Here is a 22,994-nt window from a genome sequence, read left to right as displayed (position 1 = left end):
CAGACGTTTAAGTATGAAAAGGTAACAGACAGGAAGACATACATTTCCGCATTTATAATATTAGCAAAGACATATATAATATAATATAATACATTTATAATATTCGTATAAGACGAATAAAGTCTAAGGAAAAAACGTGCCTCGGAATTCAAGTAAAAGTCATTCTCGAATAGATGCCGCACACACCTTTAGCCTATCCTCGGCTAGATGGCGTGACGACACTGTTTCATATTTAACAATTTTAACACATAGATATCAGTGAATGAACATGGATCAAAATGATATAAAAATAATAAAATCATTTATCCATATAAGTATATACATTTTTTGATAACTTTATACGTTTTCATTTTGAGTTTTAGTCGTGTGTCGATAGATGGCAGTAAATTTACAGTGACTACAAAATTTACAATGACAGGACCCCTCTATACTATCTATTCTTTTTGATATTAGTAAGGATAACGTCTTCTAATTGCCTAAAACTCTTGACAGGAAGTTTCAGTGCCAAGTTCCCGGCTAGTATCTTACCTTAAAAATACAGGTAGTATTTTGCATTATTTAATTAGCATTTTATAATATAAACATTGTTACAGCTACAAACCGGGTCTGCACGTATTGTGACGTGCCGTGACGTATGGACGAGCGAACTTACTCATACGATCCGGTGCCCGGCGCGCCAGTAAGCAACCGACCAACCATGGAGAAGGGACAACTGTGGCGGCAGTACGTCATCGCCGGCGTCGGTACGTAAAAACTATTCGAAATTTGAATGTGAAGTGTTTTTTTTTGCCTGGCTACGAGGTTTTAGCCAAGTGTTGTGCTGGCTGGATGGAAAAGTGGAATGGTTTTCGTAAAAGTTTTTTTAACAATATTTGGGATCTTTTAGTAAGTATAGAATTAGAGACAGGAGATCCTTTTTTTTTATAATTATAGTTAGTTGATAAAAACGTTATGCTTTTTTTATCTACTAACTATAATATTATTATTAAATAATAATATTTAAAAAGTAAAAGGGAAGTTTAAGAAATAATGCGATCTTTTTACAAGTGTAATTTACTTTGCCAGTACTTTGTGAGATTGAAAAGTAAACAAGTAATTTTATGTTTTAGTGGGATTAAAGCGTACCTTTTAAAACCCAAAGATATCTAGTCCATAATTGTTAAAAAAAACAATGCTAGTTTTATGAAAAAAAAAAAAACGTTTCAAAGTAGGTAGGTATAAAATGACGATTAAAATGAATAACAAGACATAGTACGTGACTGCTGCATACTCGTATAACGTTTGAAACTGAGATTAAATATGTGTAGAAGGAAATGATGCTAGATAAAAAAGTAATTTTAGGGGCCAGTAAAGACAACAAATTCAAAAAGTGAACATTACGCGCCTTTTTATTGCCAAGCCATTTCCGTCATTAGAAGTGACAAATTTAATAAAAGTAGGCACGACGGGTCATCGTCCCATAGAAAATTTGAATTTCGCGCCTTTTCTATTTTCTACTGACAAAGTGGTTTGATCGGCTATATAATTCGATGTCTCCAGATTTAACTACCACAAACATTATACTCTTTTTTATACCACGACGGTGGCAAACAAGCATACCAACAGCCTAATGGTAAGCGATTACCGTAACCTATGGACTTGCAACCTGCAATTTCAGGGGGCCTAGCCAAGATGCCACTCGTTTGCTCTACCAGAACGAAACGCTTTCTGTCTATCTATCACTCTTACATATTATTGCAATAGAGAGTTACGAGTAGATAGTGTTTCGTTGTCTTACCTAGCGCAAACTATTGGCACCTTGGCTAGGCACCTAGGGGTATTACATGCGCGTTGCCGACCCTAGTCATACTTCATACAATAAAGCTTCAAATACCATGTTTTATAAATACCTATCTTCTTTAAAATTACCTATAAGTAGATTGAAAACGTGATTTTCCGTGAATAATTACAGAGTTCAAGTACTTATCAATGCAAGTTATCAATACATTACAGCGGTATCAAGGGTTATATAAAGCGATTAAAGTCACACTTCTTTAATGCTCTAAATCGCCGGTTCAATGATAATGTTAATTGAGTTTTCTTTCAAACTAGATTGATTAACTTATTTGAACTTTCTTTGTATAAATTGTTATACTTACCTACACCATGAATCATATACAAACATTATACATACAAAGGTTGAAATGGGACAAACATATTGATGCACTTACCAGTAGACTTACTAAAGCGTCGTTTGCACTGTCTCGGCTTGCTCCTGCACTATCGTGTAAGAATCTCCGTATGGCATATTATGCGTATGTGAACTCAATCTTAGCGTACGGTATTGACCTTTGGGGGCTGGCAGCCGATAGGGACAGAGTATTTTTGCTACAAAAGAGGGCTGTTAGAATGTTGTCTGGGGTGCCGCCATTTACTCCGACTAAAGAGTATTTCCGCGAATTAAAAATTCTAACGGTACCCTCGTTATATATTCTTGAAGTGGCGAAGTACATGTATATGCACAAAAGTGAATATGTGATGCGTCGACCTGAACAAAGGAGAACTGATAGGGACATTAAGTCTGTCTTTGTCAGGCTTGCGAAAACATCCAACTCGTTGGGGGTAGTTGGAATTAAAATCTTTAACAGCCTGAGCCGTGAGATTAAAGAGGCGGCTTCTTATGACCTGTTTGTTGAGAAGTTGAAAGCATATTTAATTGATAAGGCATTTTTTACGGTTAAGGAATTCTACAGTAAATTTAACATTAAATAATTTCGTAAATAATGACATTTATTTGTGATGTTTAAGCTATTTTCTTCTTCTTTCCTTGATCTGGTTATGTGTTTTTAATTTAGTGTTAGTGTTTTGTAGTTGAGTGTTTAGTGTTAGTTGTATATTTCGTAGTTCTATTGTGATTTTGTTGACATGTGTTATTTTGACATTAAAGAAATTGAATTTGAATTTGAATTTGAATTTAATATATCGGGTGGGCCTGTAACAGGAGCAATAGATGAAACTGTAGGCTGTACCTACTCCTCAAACTAACCAACAATTCTATTAGAAGTATTAGAACTAATTAAATTATTTTCAGGAAATATTTTAATTTGTTTTTATCAAGTAGAAACACTACTATATAAATACCATACTGTTCTACCTTAGAGATGGCCAGGGGGCGCCATAAGCCTTCAGTAAGAAGTGCATATACATGTCAAAATTCGACCTATGCCGCTGTGGCCCAGTGGCCGAATGGCACAGGCACCTGCCGCGATAGCAGAGGACGCTGGTTCGATTCCAGCCAGCAGCATTGGGGCACTGGAGGCCTTGGTCACTTTTTCTTAGTATATGACATTTATTTCAGTTTATTATCAATGTTTCAGCGACGTTTAAAAATTACTTGTGTTTTGATTTTTAATAAAAGTTTATCCGAAAACGCAATGTATTGCGAATTTAGTTATGATTAAGGCGTGACAAGCAACGTCAATCATAATGATAATGAAGTACATTGAAGATTATATTTAATTTGCATGAAAAATAGGAAGTCTAAAGACTTCATAATTTTTTTAAGTTATTAAACAAAAGTGTCACCGTACAATCTGTTTTAATTATTTGCTCGTGTTACTGGCCACACCCGGTATATTATTTAGGTATTGACGTTACCGCGTTATGATATACTCGTAAATATACATTATATATGAGTTAAAGTTTACATTTATTTTCATCATTTACTCCTTTTCATAAATATTTTCCCAAAAAATGTCTTATTTTTCATACTACTGTCATTGAACTGAATATCGGTTCTCTTATTTATCGCCGAAAATGGTATGGCCGATTATCACTTCCCAACTCACGTTTCGCGTAATTTTATTTCGCCGAACTTTCATTTCCCAACTTATCAAATTAGATTTTTTTTTTATTTGCCAACCCCACAGTTACCAACTAAACATTTGGTCTGTGTTTTATAAAGTCAATTTTCAAAATGCCACCTTTCATGTTGTAGAATGTTTTGACTGGTCTTTTTTGTAAAATTCGATTTTGACTGGCAAATCATATTACTTTTTGGTTTAATATTTCCAACCAACAAATATGTACGTATGGGTATGTATCTTTTTCTTATTTGTAACTTGGCTTATGTATGAAAAGGGAACTGTTGCATCAACGAAACGTTATTCGTCCAAGAGTTGTTCGACCAAGTGAAAGATTTGACAAACGATAAGTCTCCCAAAAGTTTAGAGGCATTATAATAATCTGCTTTACAATCAATTTACCAATTGAAACGTTGTCATACAAAAATTTGCTAATCGTTAGTTGTCAAAGTGAAACGTCGGCGAAATGTTGGTAGGCAAATGAAATTCGGTCAAAAAAAGTTCTGCGAAAAGGCAGAACACCCTGAATATCACTGTATAAATAAAGTCTGTCGCTAACTTTGAATAGAATTAAGTGAGGCGTGTGAGTTATTATCGTCATATTTTTATAAAAATTTGATACTAATGAATTGCCACACTTTGGCATTGAAAATTGCATGCAGAGTTGACTTGGTTCGACTCTAATCGCCTGACAGATATACATACCTATTGAAAGTTTATTGGTATAAATAGATACGGTTGGTTACGGTAAACAATGAGTAATTTATTTTTGTAGCCTAATGAGCATGCGGGGTCAGTGATGTGAACTGTCAATGTACTTATAGTGCACTGTGCTAACTAAGTAATTAATTTATCTAAATGAGGATAAAAACCCACAGAATATAGTTGATTTAACTGTTAGACCTGCTAGCATGAGTTGCGTTCTCGCGCGCGACTCCATCTAGCGCGACTTCAACTATGGATTCGCGCGCGAGAACGCAACTTATGCTAGACCGCCAGGACTCCAAAATAGTCTTCGGGCCCGATTCGGATTTTGAAATAGACATCTATTAGACATTTTTTAGACATCACCAAGGTTCGATAACGATATGTTTAAGATCTAACCTGTCAAATTTGACATTTGCGCGATTCTATAGAGATACTGTTGAACGATTTCCACAGGATATGACTTTGAGATCCAATTCACATCTAATAGATATCTTACTCTATCTTACGTAAAAGTGACATTGGTTGCCCGAATTGCGCTGCGAAAGAGAACTAGTTGATATCTAAACTATAACGTATCTAGAATGGATCTAGTACGTGTCGTCTCTTGTGAATATCTTGAAGTTCGAATACGGCAGTTCGTCTTCTTTATAAAAAAAACGGCTACCATCAAATGTATGATGATATAGTCAAAGTTAAAAGTGTGCTCGTAGAGCAGCGTTGTTTGGTAGTTGCTCTTACTAAAGATGCTATATTAGTACTTTCGTATTTTATTACTTTAGTACTTTATGCAATATAGCTGGACTTTACAAATACCCATGATGGATTGCCGGGTGTTGACCATGTTGACAAAAGAATGGTTAAACGCCTTTCAAGACTAATTCTTTATTAGCTGCACACTTCTACATTAGTTTACTGCATTAAGGACGACTCACGCTAGACCGGGCCGTGTCCGGGACGGAGCTTCCGGCGCTTACTTTTTATGACATGTCAGGAGATCACGTGACGCTTTCCATAGAAAACGATGCGCCGGAAGCTCCGGCCCGGACACTGTCCGGTCTAACGTGAGTCATCCTTTAATAAGCTGTAAATATTACACTTTAAACAACATTAATGAGCAAAAACAAAACAAAAATCTCGAGACAACAACTTCGCCATTATGAAGTTTAAATGGAAATCTTAAAAAAGTTTGTAGGTAGTCTGTAGTTTAGGTATGTTTCTTTGGATTTGGCATCTCTAATGACATGATGTTTTAGAACGATTACAGCGCCATTTTGTGAACATTTGCTGCTCGTTAATCCTCGTTATCCTACGACATTAAACACACATAAATATGATAAAAAGGCTGTGTTAAATTTTATTGTACCATCACTCTCCGCGGTTGTTGCGCCATTCGGGGTCCTAGCTAAATTGGTTGTTCAATACTTACGCTATAGAATTTCCAATTTAGCAAGAACCCTAAATGGCATAACAATACCATGTGTTCACTGTATCTAGGTACATATATGTATATATACCTACCTAAACACAAGCCCTATTAAATTTACTCTGGGACCAGGGGCCCTAGCCGACCAGGGCTATAACCGCAAAAATCGAAGTTCGCAAATTGCGAGCATTTTTTGGGTTCCGTACCCAAAGGGTAAAACGGGACCCTATTACTAAGACTTCGCTGTCCGTCCGTCCGTCCGTCCGTCCGTCCGTCCGTCCGTCTGTCTGTCACCAGGCTGTATCTCACGAACCGTGATAGCTGAAATTTTCACAGATGATGTATTTCTGTTGCCGCTATAACAACAAATACTAAAAACAGAATAAAATAAAGATTTAAATGGGGCTCCCATACAACAAACGTGATTTTTGACCAAAGTTAAGCAACGTCGGGAGTGGTCAGTACTTGGATGGGTGACCGTTTTTTTTTTTGCTTTTTTTTTCGTTTTTTTTTTTGCATTAAGGTACGGAACCCTTCGTGCGCGAGTCCGACTCGCACTTGCCCGGTTTTTTATTCTCTGTCACTCTCATTACGCCTTCATTGGAGTAAAAGAGAAAGATCCCCGCAATTTGCGAATTTCGGTTTTCGCGGTAGCCCTCAGGGGGCCTAGCAAAGAAGACAATCGTACATCGTCAAACGACAAGTAAAAATGTATCGGGATGACAGTTGCTACGAAAAGTCACACGACTATTTCCATAGGTACATTATTTCAGTTTCGATTGGCGTTTTATATCAGGGTCAAACAGATCATTGTGTTATGTCTTTCCTGTAGACATACACAAGAGTTAAGGGCTATAAAGGTTAATTTTCTTATTTAACCATTATGCACGTGAAAAGGTCCTCCTTTTATTTACAGAACTATGATAAAATCATTACTTACATGCCCACAAGCTGTTAACTATTGCCCACAGGAGAGAAAAATGTACAGTTCGTGCGAACACACTAGTTTTCTCTCCTGTGGGCAATAGTTAACAGCTTGTGGGCATGTAAGTAATGATTTTATCATAGTTCTCTAGATAAAAGGAGGACCTTTTCACGTGGATAAGGGTTAAATAAGAAAATTAATGTTTATAGCCCTTAACTCTTGTGTATGTCTACAGGAAAGACATAACACAGTGATCTGTTTGACCCATCAACGATTGTACTTGACTAGGCTCCCAGGTAATCTAAGTACTTCGTGTAGTGTACCTAAGATTATGGGCCCGATTCGGATTTTGAAATAGACATCTATTAGACATCTTTTAGACATCACCAAGATACGATAACGATATGTTTAAGATCTAACCTGTCAAATTTGACATTTGCGCGATTCTGGAGATACTGTTGAACGATTTCCACAGGATATGACTTAGAGATCCAATTCACATCTAATAGATATCTTACTCTATCTTACGTAAAAGTGACATTGGTTGCCCGAATTGCGCTGCAAAAGAGAACTAGTTGATATCTAAACTATAACGTATCTAGAATGGATCTAGTACGTGTCGTCTCTTGTGAATATCTTGAAGTTCGAATACTGCAGTATGCCATGATATTTATATGCATTTATAGAGTTTCAATGCTTCATAAAAATTCCTGAATAGGTAGGTACTCTACATTCCAGAATTGCAGATCTCTACAATTAATAACTTTTTTCTAATACGTTTTAATTTGCATTAAAATTATCACGTGTTCAGAACATTTTATAAAGATATTTTTCTTTGGCAGGTTATTACGTAGGCCTTAAACTTTCGTAAAAATGTATTTATTTAATCGTATGGCGATATGGTCACGTAGGCAAAAATTGTATACACAACACAGTATTATCGTAAAAATAATATTCAATTGATAAACTGAAGGGCAAAAGTTATCAACATTTTTAATTGAATTATTTGATAAGACATTGTGAATTGATCAAAACCCCTAGTGTAAATTTAAAACTGCAGAATTGCATTTGCACATAATTTATAAAGGCTTATTATTAACCGGGCAACTATAATATTAAACAGGAACTTTACTTTGTATATTATAATAATATAATTTGGCTATGCATTTATATTTTAGCGCCAATAAATTTATATTAACCTCAAATTTAAGCATCATTATAAAAATACTGGCAGCACCAAAAAAAAAAAAATAGGGAACTTGAATTGATAGGTTGGCGTCTAAAATAATAAGTTGGCAACTAATATTTTTAAGCGATCATAAAATTTGGTTGCTTACATATGTACATATACAGAATATCTAAGATACATATATACATAAGCTTTAAATACTCCATATTTATATAATTTCAACATATTCATACCTAGTACTTTAAATTGTCAAATTTCCTAATCCACAAATTACCACAAAATTATTTACCAATGGTCAATACCTATACTTATAATCGAAATTCTTTATCATGAAACACCTAATGGCCATTACACCATTAGGTCTTTAATTTTTTAATTACTAATTTCAATAGTTATCACGGTGTTCTGCAAGTGTCAAAAGATAGGTGCGACGACGAGCGAAGCGAGGAGGAGCGTTTTAGGTTGACCGTGTAGTGACCAAACGGAATATTTTAAAATAATTTCATTTTTGAATTAATAGATAGCTATTTTCTTTTTAAAATGTGCTTCATAAAAAGTCTCCAATATAATAATTCAGTTGCCAAATAAATATTTGGTACTTGACTAAAAATAAACAAAAGCTGTAACGGTATTAAAATGTTGACACATATTGATATATTGTAAGGCTCCGTTTATGTTGCCAATCTATTCATTTTAGTACCCATTTCTATTTTTTTAAACTACTCAAATTCGATTAATTAGTTGACCGGTTAAATACGTGCCATTTATAAATTGAAGAAAAAATGTGCAGTTTCGCTTGCAGACTTATCTGCTCGATGAAAAATAGTTGAGTGTACAAGTGCATAATAAATTCGCAGTAAACATCACTCGTATTATCGGTAGCGTGACGTCATCAGTAATTACTAGATGATGATACTTGATTGTGATTTCAGTAAAAAACACTAATTACACAGTCAGATTACGAGCAGTACGTGTCATAAATATGTATACATCCACTGAAATAAGGTGAACACGTGTACCTATTTTGACCTTGACTGTATTAGGGTAAAATGTGGCTATAAAATAGAATTAAAAGTTAAAAAAATATAGTCTGTCAAGCCATTTCCGTCAGTACAAAAAAACCGAACATTTTATAAATTTTGGCACGAAGGGTTATCGTCCCATAGAAAAATTAGAATTTTGCGCCTTTTTCTACTGACAAATTTGCTTGACAGACTATACCTACCAACACTACCAGAGCAGTCTTGACTATACTCTATTGTCTATTCCATTAGCTTAAAAAAATGTAAACAAACAATACCTACCATGTCGTATGGTAGTTCAGCAAGCAAGCAAGCAATAATTCCACACTAAATTGTTGCCATGTATTTTATAAGCATTTTACGTCAAAAATGTGACAGTTACGTAGGAAGTGGCGCCCTCATTTAATTTCTAATATTACAAATAGGCACTGTAAGTACCTACATAAATTGTTGATAGGACATGACCATGTTACTTCATTAAAAGTGCGCGATTAGGTACAATTTCGATCGCTCGATTTCGTCACTCGAAAATCGGTGGAACCCGACGAAATCCAAATTTTTGAAATACTAGCGATAGAAATTTGGAATCGAGTGGTATTGACCACTCGTTTTCAATTCTATTAGTAGAATTTAAATGCCTAGTAGTGGAGATATTATTGAACAAAATACACGAAATCGAGCGGTCGAAATTTGAACATCGGCCCCCTGTACGTAAATTCAACTAAATGGCATATACTCCATGTGATTTTATTATTGAAGTTCCTTTTAAATTAACATAGTGTTCTTGACTAGGCCCTCTGATCGTTAACGCACATTGAATTCTATACTTACTTGCTTTGCGGTCACATTTCCTACACATCAATAGGCAAGACGGTTTTCCTCCCTCAAACCGTAATGTAAACATATATCTGATAATAACAAAGTAGCACCTAATAAATTATGCAAATGGCCAGTATAATTACATTACGAGCCTAATCATATAGCAGGAAACAAGACATTTCCGAATTGCTTTTCCTGTACGGATAGTTTCCTTATAACAGTTAGGTATAACTGACGCCGCACCGTCTGTAAGACGTTATGTGGGTTCGTTGAACTCTTGATACAACATTACATAACGCCTAAACAAAACATATTTTTGAATTAAGAACCAGATCAGATCATTTCATCTCATCTGATATATCTTGATATTTTTGATCCATAATCCTTACTAACGGTTCAAGAATGTTAAATTCTTAAATAAAATTCAAGATTGAAAGTCTGTGACAAGAATTTGATTTCTTTTGTTTCCTTATATTATATCTAAATTCAAGAAGATGTTGAAACAAATAATAATTCTCCGTTCATGAGCTTTTTTTCTTTGCGGCCTAAATAAAACAATAGATTTTTTTATACCACGACAAACGGTGGCAAACAAGCATACGGCCCGGCTGATGTCAAGAAGTCAACTGTAGCCTATAGACGCCTGCAACTCCAGAGGTGTTACATACGCGTTGCCAACCGGTAGGTACACTCATTTTTTGAAGAATTATTAAAATATACCTATTTTTTTTCTATAAATCGCTCGACATTTTTCGTTCACTTAGAGTTTCCTCGACAGTATCAGGTTTTTACGACTAAAATTAAGTACTGGAGTATGAGGAATCCGTTTAGAATAATTTTAATTTTTTCGACTAAATATTTTTTAAATATTCTAATACTTATAACAATTTGAGTTGATTTTGTTTATATAATTAATTAAATTACTTTATCAACAGTAGATATGCTTATAGGTAGGTGTTTGCTTTTTACAAATATAAAACCCCAAAAGTGAATTTTCATGGTATTTGCCCTTGATTAAGCGTGAATAATTCAATAAACTAACTACAATTTCGCGTAATATCCAATTAAAGTTAAGAAATAGTTATTTACGATGCAAGTGCGGAAAAGAGCAAATTCGAAACGAGTGGCGATAAATTAAAACACGACCGAATGGAGTGTTTTAAATCGACACGAGTTGTAAATTACCTATTTGCACGTGTATCGTACAACGTTTTACAGTACAATAAAAAGGGCCATACCCTTTAAACTTTTGACATACACACTAGTGCCGGAAAATAGGACCATATGTACTGTATCTTCTAGCATATTTGTAATCAAAGCTTGCTCTTCCTATCAAAGCAAAAAAAAAAAATAAAAATAAATATAGACCTTACACCTTACACAAAGCAAGACTAAAGGAAACCTAACTACTAATCACTTATAACAAGTACGTGTTTCGACTACGCGCCATCTGATTTGGAATGCCAGGCCTAATAATGTCCTAGAATGTTCTAGAGCAGGAAGGATGTATTTTCCTGATGGTACATTTTCCTGGCCGGTAATAATCCTAGACTACTGTTTAGTGATTACTGAGTCTAGGTACTTACTTACATTTGTTTAGCATATAAATTATGTGTCGTTTAAAGTAACGGTTTGCAGTAAATATGTGTTTATGGTGAGATAAATTGTATTATGTTACTCGCTTTAATAAGGATTTTTTGTAAGTAAAATATTCTTTATTTTGCACTATAAAGTAAAAATACATCAAATAAAAGTCTTGTCGCAAAAAGTGATCTCTGCTAGGCAGCCTTAGGGTAGGAAATTAAGAAGATACAATTTTGTTGTCCGATATTCATATTTCAACAAACCGAAGATAAACATTTTTAAATTTTACTTTATTTATACAATAAATACATAATTACATTCAGCCATAATATAATTATAGTCATTACTACCTAGGTAGTGTATTAAAAACAATATTTAGTTATACTATTGGTAGGCTAACCTACCAAATAGTATAACTTGCTCTTTCTTTTTCTTTCTTTTCTTTTTGGTCTAAACCAAAAAGGCAACAATACATAAAAAATAGATGACTTTTCTTTCCATCCACAAGTTATTATTTAGTTTTATGCCTTAGGTAGGTACCTACTTATAACGTTCTAAATATGTAGCTACCTAATTATTTATTTTAATCCACAAGATAGCTTATATAATGATCTAATGTTGTGTATTTAACCGCCGTCGATATCACTTTTAATTGCTTTATTCACTGGCTTAAAATTACGAATTTATATATACCGTTAGTTCTAAAGTGGACCATATTTTATAAAAAATATGATTGAAAGTAGAAGCAAGTATAAATGAGTTCTGCTCCTGGAAATTTCTAGAAACGATAGCCAATAGCATAATACCTGTATGTTTAGTTGTTTACTCAAGTGTAAAGTATATCAGTAACTTCGACTTTGTAACTACTATGCATAGTGAATCATTGCAAAGAAATTTTAATTTACATGAAAACAAAATAATTATCTCAACACATAGGTACTTACATACGTAAAACAAATACTTACGTTTTAGCATTTTGATTTTTAGGTCTGTCTAGGGCCAGGACAAAATCTCTGGTCTAAATATTATTTCACAGATTCATTATTAAAATCAGGTCTATAAATTAAAAAGTGAATAAATAAAATAGCTTTTATTTCGGACACGATATCCATATTACAACATAAATAAATTACAAAACACGAACAATAAAGGTACAAATGTTAAACAATTAAAATAGCTACAAATACATTATTAAATGTGGAGACCTAGCGCGCGTCGCCTCTATGAGGAGCTGTTAAAGCGCCTCATAGAGGCTTCTGGTGACCAGAGGGCTGGCGTTCTTATTCTATATCAATGGGGCTGGCATGGGGCTGGCCAATATTTTGACCAAAGGATCAGCAATACGGCCGCCTTCTGGGCACCCTACCGAGCGACTACGACTTAGGTCAAATTTTTTATTTATAAGTTTTTATGTTATTATTATGTTATAAAAACGTTAATAAATAAATTAAATTACATTAAATTATAAATTCCTTTTGATGATACAATTCTCACTTGTCATAGTGAGCATGTTGCCCTGCTAGGCCAATTAGCGGTATAAAAATTTAATGCAAACATTAATAGGTACCTTACGTTCTTTATCTGAAAATTCCATTTTCAACGTCATTTGTTTTTGAGATACCGCTATTCGGCTTAGGAGAGAATTTATTGTGGCGCGTGAAATTTCGCCCAGAGTTCAAAAATCGGGGTGTCATTGTCATGGGCCCTGCGACCGCGCTCAAGAGCCCGTTGGTGCTGCGGTGCTGCCGCGCACACGGCATTCATTCATTTCATTTATAATTCATTAATTTTCTATAGATCAGCAAAGTTATTCCTATCAACAAATTAATATAAAATCTTTTAGAGTAATATGTTGCATAAAAAAATATTATTAAAAATTACAACATTCAAAACATTCGAATAACATATCAACTAAGGCGATTACCTATCACATGACGTATATAATAATTGCAATAAAATTATCGCCTGATAAAGATTTGACCTCCAATAAAATGTGTATTAACTATCTGTACCTACTTACACAGTAAATAATGATAATTGATAACCTAATGTATGGTTTTTTGTTGTTATCAAATGGGAATCGTATGTGGTCTGTCTGTAATCACTATGGGAAAATATGAACTGTATGTGTTTTGTTTATTTTTTAACAACGGGAAAATCAACAATCATAATAAAACTTACTAAGTACAAAAGCCTAAAGGTAATAATAAAATTACCTTTTAGTAGATGTAGGCATCACCGACAACGGGCGGGGTACTCAGCAGGCTGGCCGAATTTCTTCGCTGAATGGCGATTGGTTCAAGAATTTAGATGGTTCACATCACTATTCGATACATACTCACTATTCGATACAACACGGTATAATCACTATTCGATATATCGCTAACTACAGAGTACAATGAATTCAGTTAATCGACCAAATACCGCAATGTAACGAAAATCGCATGCAATTTCTTGATCCGTCTATGGGGCTTTATTTGCTGTGTGAAATAGTGGCCAGCCCTCAAGTCGCCTTGCTTAATAGTATTGTTAATAATGTTTGCTGCATAATTTGGCCACTGTACAATGGGGCGAGTAGGGATTACGAGGGCAGTTGAGTTATGAATGGGGTGAGGAGGGATGTTAGGGGAATGAGATTGTATTTTTAGACTATTTAGAGAGTTATCACATTGTTACGTAAATACTTTATTCTCTTGAGAAGTCAAGCTAATAGTAATATTGTGTCGGGGTGAGCTGGGATTTACTACTATTTTGTGTTTATCGTTGAATCTGTGAAATGAAACGACATATTATAACTGAAAAACTAAAGCTCATACTACCGAGACACTTTTCAAGTACATAAATCAACGTACCACATATAAAAATAAACTTTTATTGAGGTTTGAACTTCGGATTTGTCCCAACTCACCCCATTTTACGATACGTCAGCAGTCGCTGTGGCCGAAAACGGCTAGGATATGATTATTATGATTTATAATGGTTAAAGATAGTGTTAATATTGTTAAATTGCCAATTTATGTTAAAGACGTCACGCAAATTGCTAAATTAAACAAACATCATTCTGAATATCTTATCAGTGTCAAACATCGGTATTTACGCTGTTTTTCGGCATAAGCCAATATTACATTTATTAGGTATATCTAATCGATTTCCCGTATCGTGTTTATGGTCGCCATATTTGATGATAAAGCCGAATAGATATTGGTTGTACATGTAATTTACCCCCTATAGTGATAGACGAATCTAGCTGAGGGTATTCACCTTATTGTAATCCTATGTTGGGTGTAAAGTTGTTTCTTATACAGGGCGTCTTTTGAGCATTTAGTAACTGGAGACGTCATGGCTGTCATTTTCTGTACAAAATAGTCTGCCGATTTTTGCGGGAGAGGGGCACGTCAATTGTATGGCTATTTGTACATGATTTGTACGTGACGTACAAATAGCCATGCCAAATAAACGTCCACATAAAAGTTTGCACAAGGTTTTCTGCAGAGGGGTAAGTTCTTAAAGGCGATTCCGGTTATTAAATGCTCTAAAGTTGTTTCTTATACAGGGCGTCCCGCGACTTTGCCACATGGAGAGGATATACTTTAAACACTGTAGATATGAAATTTTACTGAAAGAAGACTGCATTGTTTTTAAACAATACGAACTGCATTCAAAGAATTTTAAACCTAAAAGTAATATTTCCTCCTCTAAATCCTGTCGGAACTTAGCACTGTCAAAGTAAAACTACTACGATTACTAAAAATAGATAATTAGAAAAATCAGAATCTAAAACGAATAAACTATATATATTTGCCTATGTACTAACTACGTCATCACATTACAATATTTTAGATAAAACATACTTTTGTTTAAGTTTAATGCGTCGGTACACAAAAAGTGATAATGTAAATATTTAAATTAAAAGTATATTAAGCAGTATCAACAGTATAATATTTGAGTAAATTTGGTAGTCATGAATATGTCGCATGTATTTCCTGACTGTCTAGTTTTAACTAGTAATACGTCATGCATTATCGTCACGTGTATGTAAATAGTTAAATTTAGAAACACGTGTAAAAACTTAGCTGAAACTCAACTTATACATTCAGGAAGACAAACATTGAGATCAGTTTTATATATTAGAAATTATGGTATTCTTACAACATAATACAGTGTGGAAAGATAAGTCGGGCCCTGGAGGGAAACTACCTTAAATCCTTAAGCTGGCTCATTTTACTTAAAGGAGACATTCCTTTATTTTTAAAAAGAAACAAAACTGCATTCAAAGATTTTCTAAAACTCGCTTGCCTCGCCCGGGACTCGAACCGACTAAAAATTCCAAAAAATAAACACTCGCAATTTTATTCTACTAGTCGATACAGTAGAACATTTCTCCAAGAAACATTAGGTCTTACACTCGTCTGTCGTATAAAGTATCCATAAAATCTAATATTTAGTACTCAACATTTTTTTAGACAAGCCAAATTGAAGAAAAAAAAGAAACATCTTTAAATGCAATTTTGTTTCTTTTTAAAATAGAGGAATGTCTCCTTTAAGTAAAATGAGCCAGCTTAAGGATTTAAGGTAGTTTCCCTCCAGGGCCCGACTTATCTTTCCACACTGTATATCTATTAAGAAAAGAACAATTTTAGAGAAAATATAAAAGTAGCTACCATATATGAGACTTCGTGTTAAATGCGTTGGAGCATTGAGAATATAAACTCAAGAAATGCTTTACAAGTATCAATTTCTTAAAATAAATTGTAGCCGCTCTACGCTCTACTAATTATGATGAAAGTGCTACGCCGTAGACCGTAGCAATCACAGACCCAAACCATGACATTAACACATTCATTGCCACTAAGTGCTACGGGTTACGCTCGTACCGCGTAGCCACGGTTTCGCCGTATGTAGCGCGTAGCCGCTACGAACAGTGTACCCGACAGTCGGGTTGTTGGCCCTAAATGTGTTAGACCAGCGGTTGACCCTAAACTTACTAGAGGCAAAGGGGCCGATTCGAGCTTACTTTGTGACATCAAAATATATTTTTAAATGATGTCAGTCATGTTAGTCTTTTGTAAAATTTGTATATTTTTTTATTCTTAGTCAATGTCTGCCTCTGAATATTATTTATTTATTTACTTATTTAATCTTTATTGCACAAAAGAAAAACCTTATAGTACGAAAGGCGGACTTAATGCCATAAGGCATTCTCTACCAGTCAACCTTAAAAATTATAATTCAGCAGTACGCATACTAAATGGATACAGTAATCTTTATTTCATGAGTGTTCATTATCACATCTGTTTTACAACAGCAGATTAATATAATATGTTATTAACTGCGCGGGTGGTGGTTATCTGTAGATTAGGTTTGTAAGCGTTTTATCGTTTTCATGTAACTCGGAGAATTAAAGCTAATACTGCCATACTGTACCTATTACAATATAAATCTTGCTTATAATTCGTTGGCTTGGTACAACCGTCATTTGTTTTAGACCAAACAAAAATATTGCCGCTCTAAACCATATAAATGCTCCTCCCGCCGCCGAACCTAGGAAGACCGCTCTGGTCGTCAGGTTCGGTTCCCTTTACGTTATCGACCCTAAAGGTCTGGGGGAGGCTGATGTGGCGAACCCTTTTATGGTTGGCTGCGCCTGCGAAAGCAGGCCGCTAAGTCAATGATATACCTGGGTGTCACTTTAACTGTCTTATGTAATATACGTACACGGCGGCAGAAGTTGATAACTCGCGATATTCTAACGAAGAAATTTGAACTTAAAATAAAATTACATAAGGTTCAAATTTCTTATTTTTTTTCCCGCGAGTTATCAACTTCTTCCCGCCGTGGACGGATATATTCTTTGAATGTCAGAATAAATATAATACGTTTTAATTTTACAGGAATTAATTATTTATTTATCTTAAAATAGGAGTCCTACAAACCCTTAACATATATTTTTTACGAAAAAAGTTTTTAAAATCAACACATATGTAATGTATTGTGTTATATGCGATAGTTTCCGTGCTGTCACGTTGCGTGGCCACAAACAGATCGCGAGTGTAATCGCCAACTTCCGGCGCACGCGCCGATCGCCATTGGACTTCACCTACACTGAATCAACAAATACTTGCTATTATTCATAAAACTTAGCTAACCTCTTTCTAACAAACGCAAATGTAGAAAATGATTGATAAAGTCAGGCTATTTAATTTATAGTATTTTTCAGGTGACCAAAACTCACAAAATGCAAAAAAAATAATTAATCAAAAATCAATCTTATTTTGGTTCAATATAGCTCTAAACTTTTGGCAGTAATTATTGAGTTTTTATTGTCACCTGACGATTTTATTGCGATATAGGTAAAGGAACTTAAGATTTTTTGGGATTATCCGTTCACCATCAAAATTTTAGAGGATAGGTCAGAGCGCGAGTGTAATCGTTATAGTTTGAATAATCTCAGGTGAATTTTTCGGGCTCGGACCCTAATCTGTTAAACAAAAGATATTGTTTCCTTTATGCAGTGGTTACAATGCTTACTGCTAATAGCCCCGACGTAAGTAACGGGAATAAACCCATTTAAAAAGCAAATTTACCATTCTAATTATATGGTTCAAATTCTTGAATCAACTCATTCGGAGATAACACGTTTTTGCTATCTCTAAAAACAAGACCACCCTAATTGTTCTCTGAACAAGCTGTCATATGAATTTGAACCTTAATACTATCACGATAGTTGCTTTTTAAACGACATGGTTGCTTTGGCACGTGGCTGTAGACCGCTCTTAAAAGAAACAAAGGCTTTTGTTTAACGGATTAGCACCCGAACTCGAAAAATTCACCTGAGATTATTCAAACTATAGCAACCGGCGCACGCGCTGCGCGGCATTGAACTTCACCTGCGCCGGCGCGGCGCGGCGGTTCAAAGTCAGAGTTCCCTGCACTTTCGTGCTGCGGTAGCATGATCGAGTTTACGGGCTGTAAACTCATGCGGCTCGATTCGGAAAATTAATTAGATTTCTACTAGACTTCAACTAGTTACGATACGGATAATTTAAAGATATTTGTAAGATAGATATGTCAAATTTGACGTTTCCGCGATTCTGGAGGTCCGCTTGAACGATCTCGACAAGTTATGACTTAGATATCCAAGTCACATCTAGTCGATATCTAATGTAGATCTAGTTGATCTCTAAATCGTCTCAAGATCTTGTGATTATCTCGAAATCCGAATAGGCCTGATGCTATCCTTAAGCCCTATATAACCTATGGGAGAACTCGCATGCGAGTTTCATTACATCGCGGTTTTTGATCGGTCGATTGAATTGGACGTAACTAACAGTCCGCAATGTAACTAAAATCGCATGCGAGTTCGCTCGCCGTCTAAGTCAGCCCTTATTGTGGATGGCGGAAAAATCTGTCAATGTATGGCTTGAATTACAGATATGTTTATATCGTATTCCCGCCATTCATTGACAGATTTTTTTAACCCGGTTTTTCGGAGGTAAAAACGTACCATTCCTACATGAAAACGTCAAATATTCCAGATTCAGGGGTCAAATTACTAAAAAAACGGTAAATGTCAAGTACATTATTTGTAAGGTGGATTTTTAGCAAATTTTAAGGAATGCTATTATGTATTAATTATGTACATTTAACTTTGATCGATATTTATCAACTTCGTCATAGTCTACTTATGTAGTTGTTATAATTGTATACTATTGGGTAATTTTTGCACCTAACTTTACTTTAAATCCCTTTTCTTACCACATAGTAACCGTAAAAGAAGCACGTGAACTTGGTCTTTCTAATAGTAATTTCGTAGACGAAACGTAACTTTATCTAAAACTAATATATTTTAAATAAAGAAAAGACTAAGAAAACAATTATAATGCTTTATTTGCTCAATGTCTGGTAACAAAACTAAATTTAATCACATTATGAGTATAGTAATAACGTTATAATCCCTGTAAAAATATTCGTGAAGTCTTTGTCAATATTTAACTGTTACATATTGCGGACGATGAGATTTAACTTTTACTTTATTTAATTAAATGATAAATTGACTTATCAATGACATAGTTTCAACTACCTCTGTTTAGCCGACTGCGCATAGGTACTTTAAAAAGTTAGTATAGGTATGTTTCGCATTTATTCTGGTCGGCTAGTAGGTACGAGTAGGTACTTACATAAACATGTTCATTAACTGTTTTTGCCTTGCATAACTTATAGGTAATATAAGTAGGTACTCGTTTTATGATATGTGGTAAAGATAGAATGATTTTCTCTTTTAAGCAATAATTCTCAGGTAGAATTGTGGCATTTAAGCACAATCGGCATAACAGGATAAGATATTATTTTAACTAATACAATACAATAAATATTCTTTATTGCTCACCATTATGAAAAAGAACATGACATACAAATATACTTAAACTATACTCGCTCTATTTTCTTTGCATGACAATTTATAACAACATAACTAGTACCGTAAATATATGTACCGGTAGTAATATACTCGTATGTAACGTAAATATCATGTCAACTCAAAAACTACTGAACGGATTTTCCTGCGGTTTTCACCTATCAATAAAGTGATTCTTGATGAAGGTTTAGGTGCATAATTTGTCAGGTTTTATGTAGGTAACCCATGCGAAGCCAGAGTGGGTCGCTAGTATTAATATATGGACGCTTTACCCTCCTAAGTCCCCGACACAATGAATTAAAATTCGAAATTTCAAGGTTATTGCGTCAGAACTTTATTTTTCTTTCGGGAGGCTACGATGCCTTTGGTTATGAATAAGGTTTATAATTGTTTGTTTTATATGTACTTTGAAAAAGACAACGGGACTCGGGAGGGTATGTACGATTGTACGTGTTTACATGTAACGTTCACCGGTTCCGGTTTAAATTATCCACCTCCAAACATAATTGATAAACGGCCGTACGATCTGAATCGCAGTCGCGTTTACAACAATCGCATTCGCCATTGTGGTTATTTTTAGATAGACCGTTCTGCTTCTGTATGACATGAGTTAACATGACGTGACGAAACTGCGAGATATGGCTTGGAAAATAAACCAGAGTTAGACCAAGAGAAGTCTGCACCGATTTTGATGGCACAGGCATTGCAAGTGTCGTTTATTCGTCATAATTTCATAGAAGTTTAAAATAACACTTGCACTGCGTGTGCTATCAAAATCGTTGCAGACTTGTCTTGGTCTAACTCTAATAAAATTACAAAGAATTTATAAATATATGTATGTGTGTATGCGTGTGTGTGTGTGTGTGTGTGTGTGTGTATTGTGTATATGTATGTGTAACCTAAATAAATATTACAACTAAATAACTAAGTCCATCAGGCGGCTCGTCTGCTCGTTTGCTGACTATCACATTTATAAAAAAAAAAGATATATTTCAACAGTTCATGTTCAAAAGTATCGGTTAAACTATCAAAGAATGGTACGTCTGAAAATATCGAAACGAAAAAAGTGCTAAACGAAATAAAAATGGAGCGTCTATACACGACCTTATTGCCCAGATATTAAGGTATGGTGTATACATATTTTTGTCACTTTGTCCGGATCGATATTTTCAGACGTGACCGCACATACTTTTGACGCATTGTCTGTCTACTTCTGATGCTGACTCTACTTTTAAACACCAATTAACTTATGAAAAAAAAAATCGGGCAAGTGCGAGTCGGACTCGCGCACGAAGGGTTCCGTACCATATAAAAAAAAAACAAAAAAAAAAAGCAAAAAAAAACGGTCACCCATCCAAGTACTGACCACTCCCGACGTTGCTTAACTTTGGTCAAAAATCACGTTTGTTGTATGGGAGCCCCATTTAAATCTTTATTTTATTCTGTTTTTGTATTTGTTGTTATAGCGGCAACAGAAATACATCATCTGTGAAAATTTCAACTGTCTAGCTATCACGGTTCGTAAGATACAGCCTGGTGACAGACGGACGGACGGACGGACGGACGGACAGCGAAGTCTTAGTAATAGGGTCCCGTTTTACCCTTTGGGTACGGAACCCTAAAAACCGAACTTAACGACACCAAATACATAATCTTTAAATATTAACGTTCAAGGAAAACATCGTGAAAAATTGTACGCGAGTCCCCAATTCGCAAACAAATGCCACTTACCTATTTTTGCGAAATGGCGTTCCTTCCTCTTAAGTTATGCAAGTTTTTGTTCTCGTTGTATTCGATTTAGACTGTTTATAGCTATTTTATTACTGGCCAGTGTCAAATGCGAAAGGTCAAATAAAAAAACAAGTACCTTAATCGATAAAAAGACGTTTCTTGAACACGTTATTATGAGTACGGCTTATTTTTTTTTTAGTGTAGTATTAGATGCATCTATATCTGTGATAATATGATCATTATTTTTGTGATCGGTCGTTAGAAAGCTGAGTACCTATCTACTTATTTATATTTCGCGATGAACACTTAACGACAGACTACGATCCGAGGTTTTTGTGACCACTTTATCCCTACTTATATTATAATAATAAATGCAAAAGGAACTCTATCTGTCTGTCTGTTCTCCTTTTCACGCTTATACCGCTGAACAGATTTAGATTAAATTTGGTATAGAGATAGCTTGGGGCCCAGGGAAGGGCATAGGATAGTAGTAATCATCATCATACCATACAGACGAAATCGCAGGCAGTCTATAGAATTAATGTTTATTTTTCATATTCGTTGCTGACTGTACTGACAGACAGGACGATCCAACTAATCTATAATAGCGACAGGGCAATCATACAACCACGCGTCGGCTCGACCAAAGGTATATTCGAAGTTAAAGAATAACAACTTGATGATCATACCCCGGGGTTTATGGGCACGGGAATGAACTCGTGTATTTAATTAAAACTTTGTTAAAACGAGGAATGAAGACAACAACTCATAGTGAGTGGCTCAGTGAGCTGTAGACGATTGCGATAAATAAAAGTAAATAAAAAAATTGTATTTATATCAAAGAAGTCTTTGATTAATTAACACAGCGAACTCACAATAGTCTTAAATGCCATGCGGTTAAGTCCTTTATGCCAATTTCGCCCATTTTGAACGTTTTCGAAACGAAACGACAAAAAAAATATTTGCGAACATACTCCCAAAATTTTAAGAGAATCGGTTGAAAAATGCGAACTGCAGAGGAGAACATCCGAACATACGATAGCGTTTTTGCCCAAGCTGAAACGCTGCGTTTACGGGTCAAAAATAGCTAGTAAGCTCCAAATGTGCTTAGAAATGTTAAAGTAAATAGTATCTGTTCTTACTTATATTTTGCGTATGTTGATGCACACATGAGACAACGGCAAGATATTAGACTTATCACGCTAACATAAACAAATCAAGTTGCCATTTTTAAACTTAGAATAGTTCTTCGGGATCCATTGTAGGATCATTACCTCAACTTATGATCGAGTAGATCACCAGGTCGCTGAGATAAAAATAAACTATTTTATGTTACTT

The 22,994-nt window shown here is 34.9% G+C and overlaps 1 protein-coding gene across 1 annotated transcript in view; it reads left to right on the top strand.

The window, feature by feature from the left end:
* Positions 1-22,994, top strand: part of LOC134801131 (facilitated trehalose transporter Tret1) — a 67,604-nt gene that overhangs the window by 29,544 nt on the left and 15,066 nt on the right. Inside the window, exon 2 of the mRNA XM_063773669.1 lies at positions 594-743. Within this exon, the coding sequence (XP_063629739.1) occupies positions 635-743 (109 nt within the window). The 5' untranslated portion in view covers positions 594-634. The remainder of the gene's footprint in view (positions 1-593; positions 744-22,994) is intronic.

The sequence above is a fragment of the Cydia splendana genome, chromosome 21, assembly GCF_910591565.1.
Source record: "Cydia splendana chromosome 21, ilCydSple1.2, whole genome shotgun sequence".
NCBI lineage: Eukaryota > Metazoa > Arthropoda > Insecta > Lepidoptera > Tortricidae > Cydia > Cydia splendana.
This window is presented reverse-complemented; position numbering and strand designations above follow the sequence as displayed.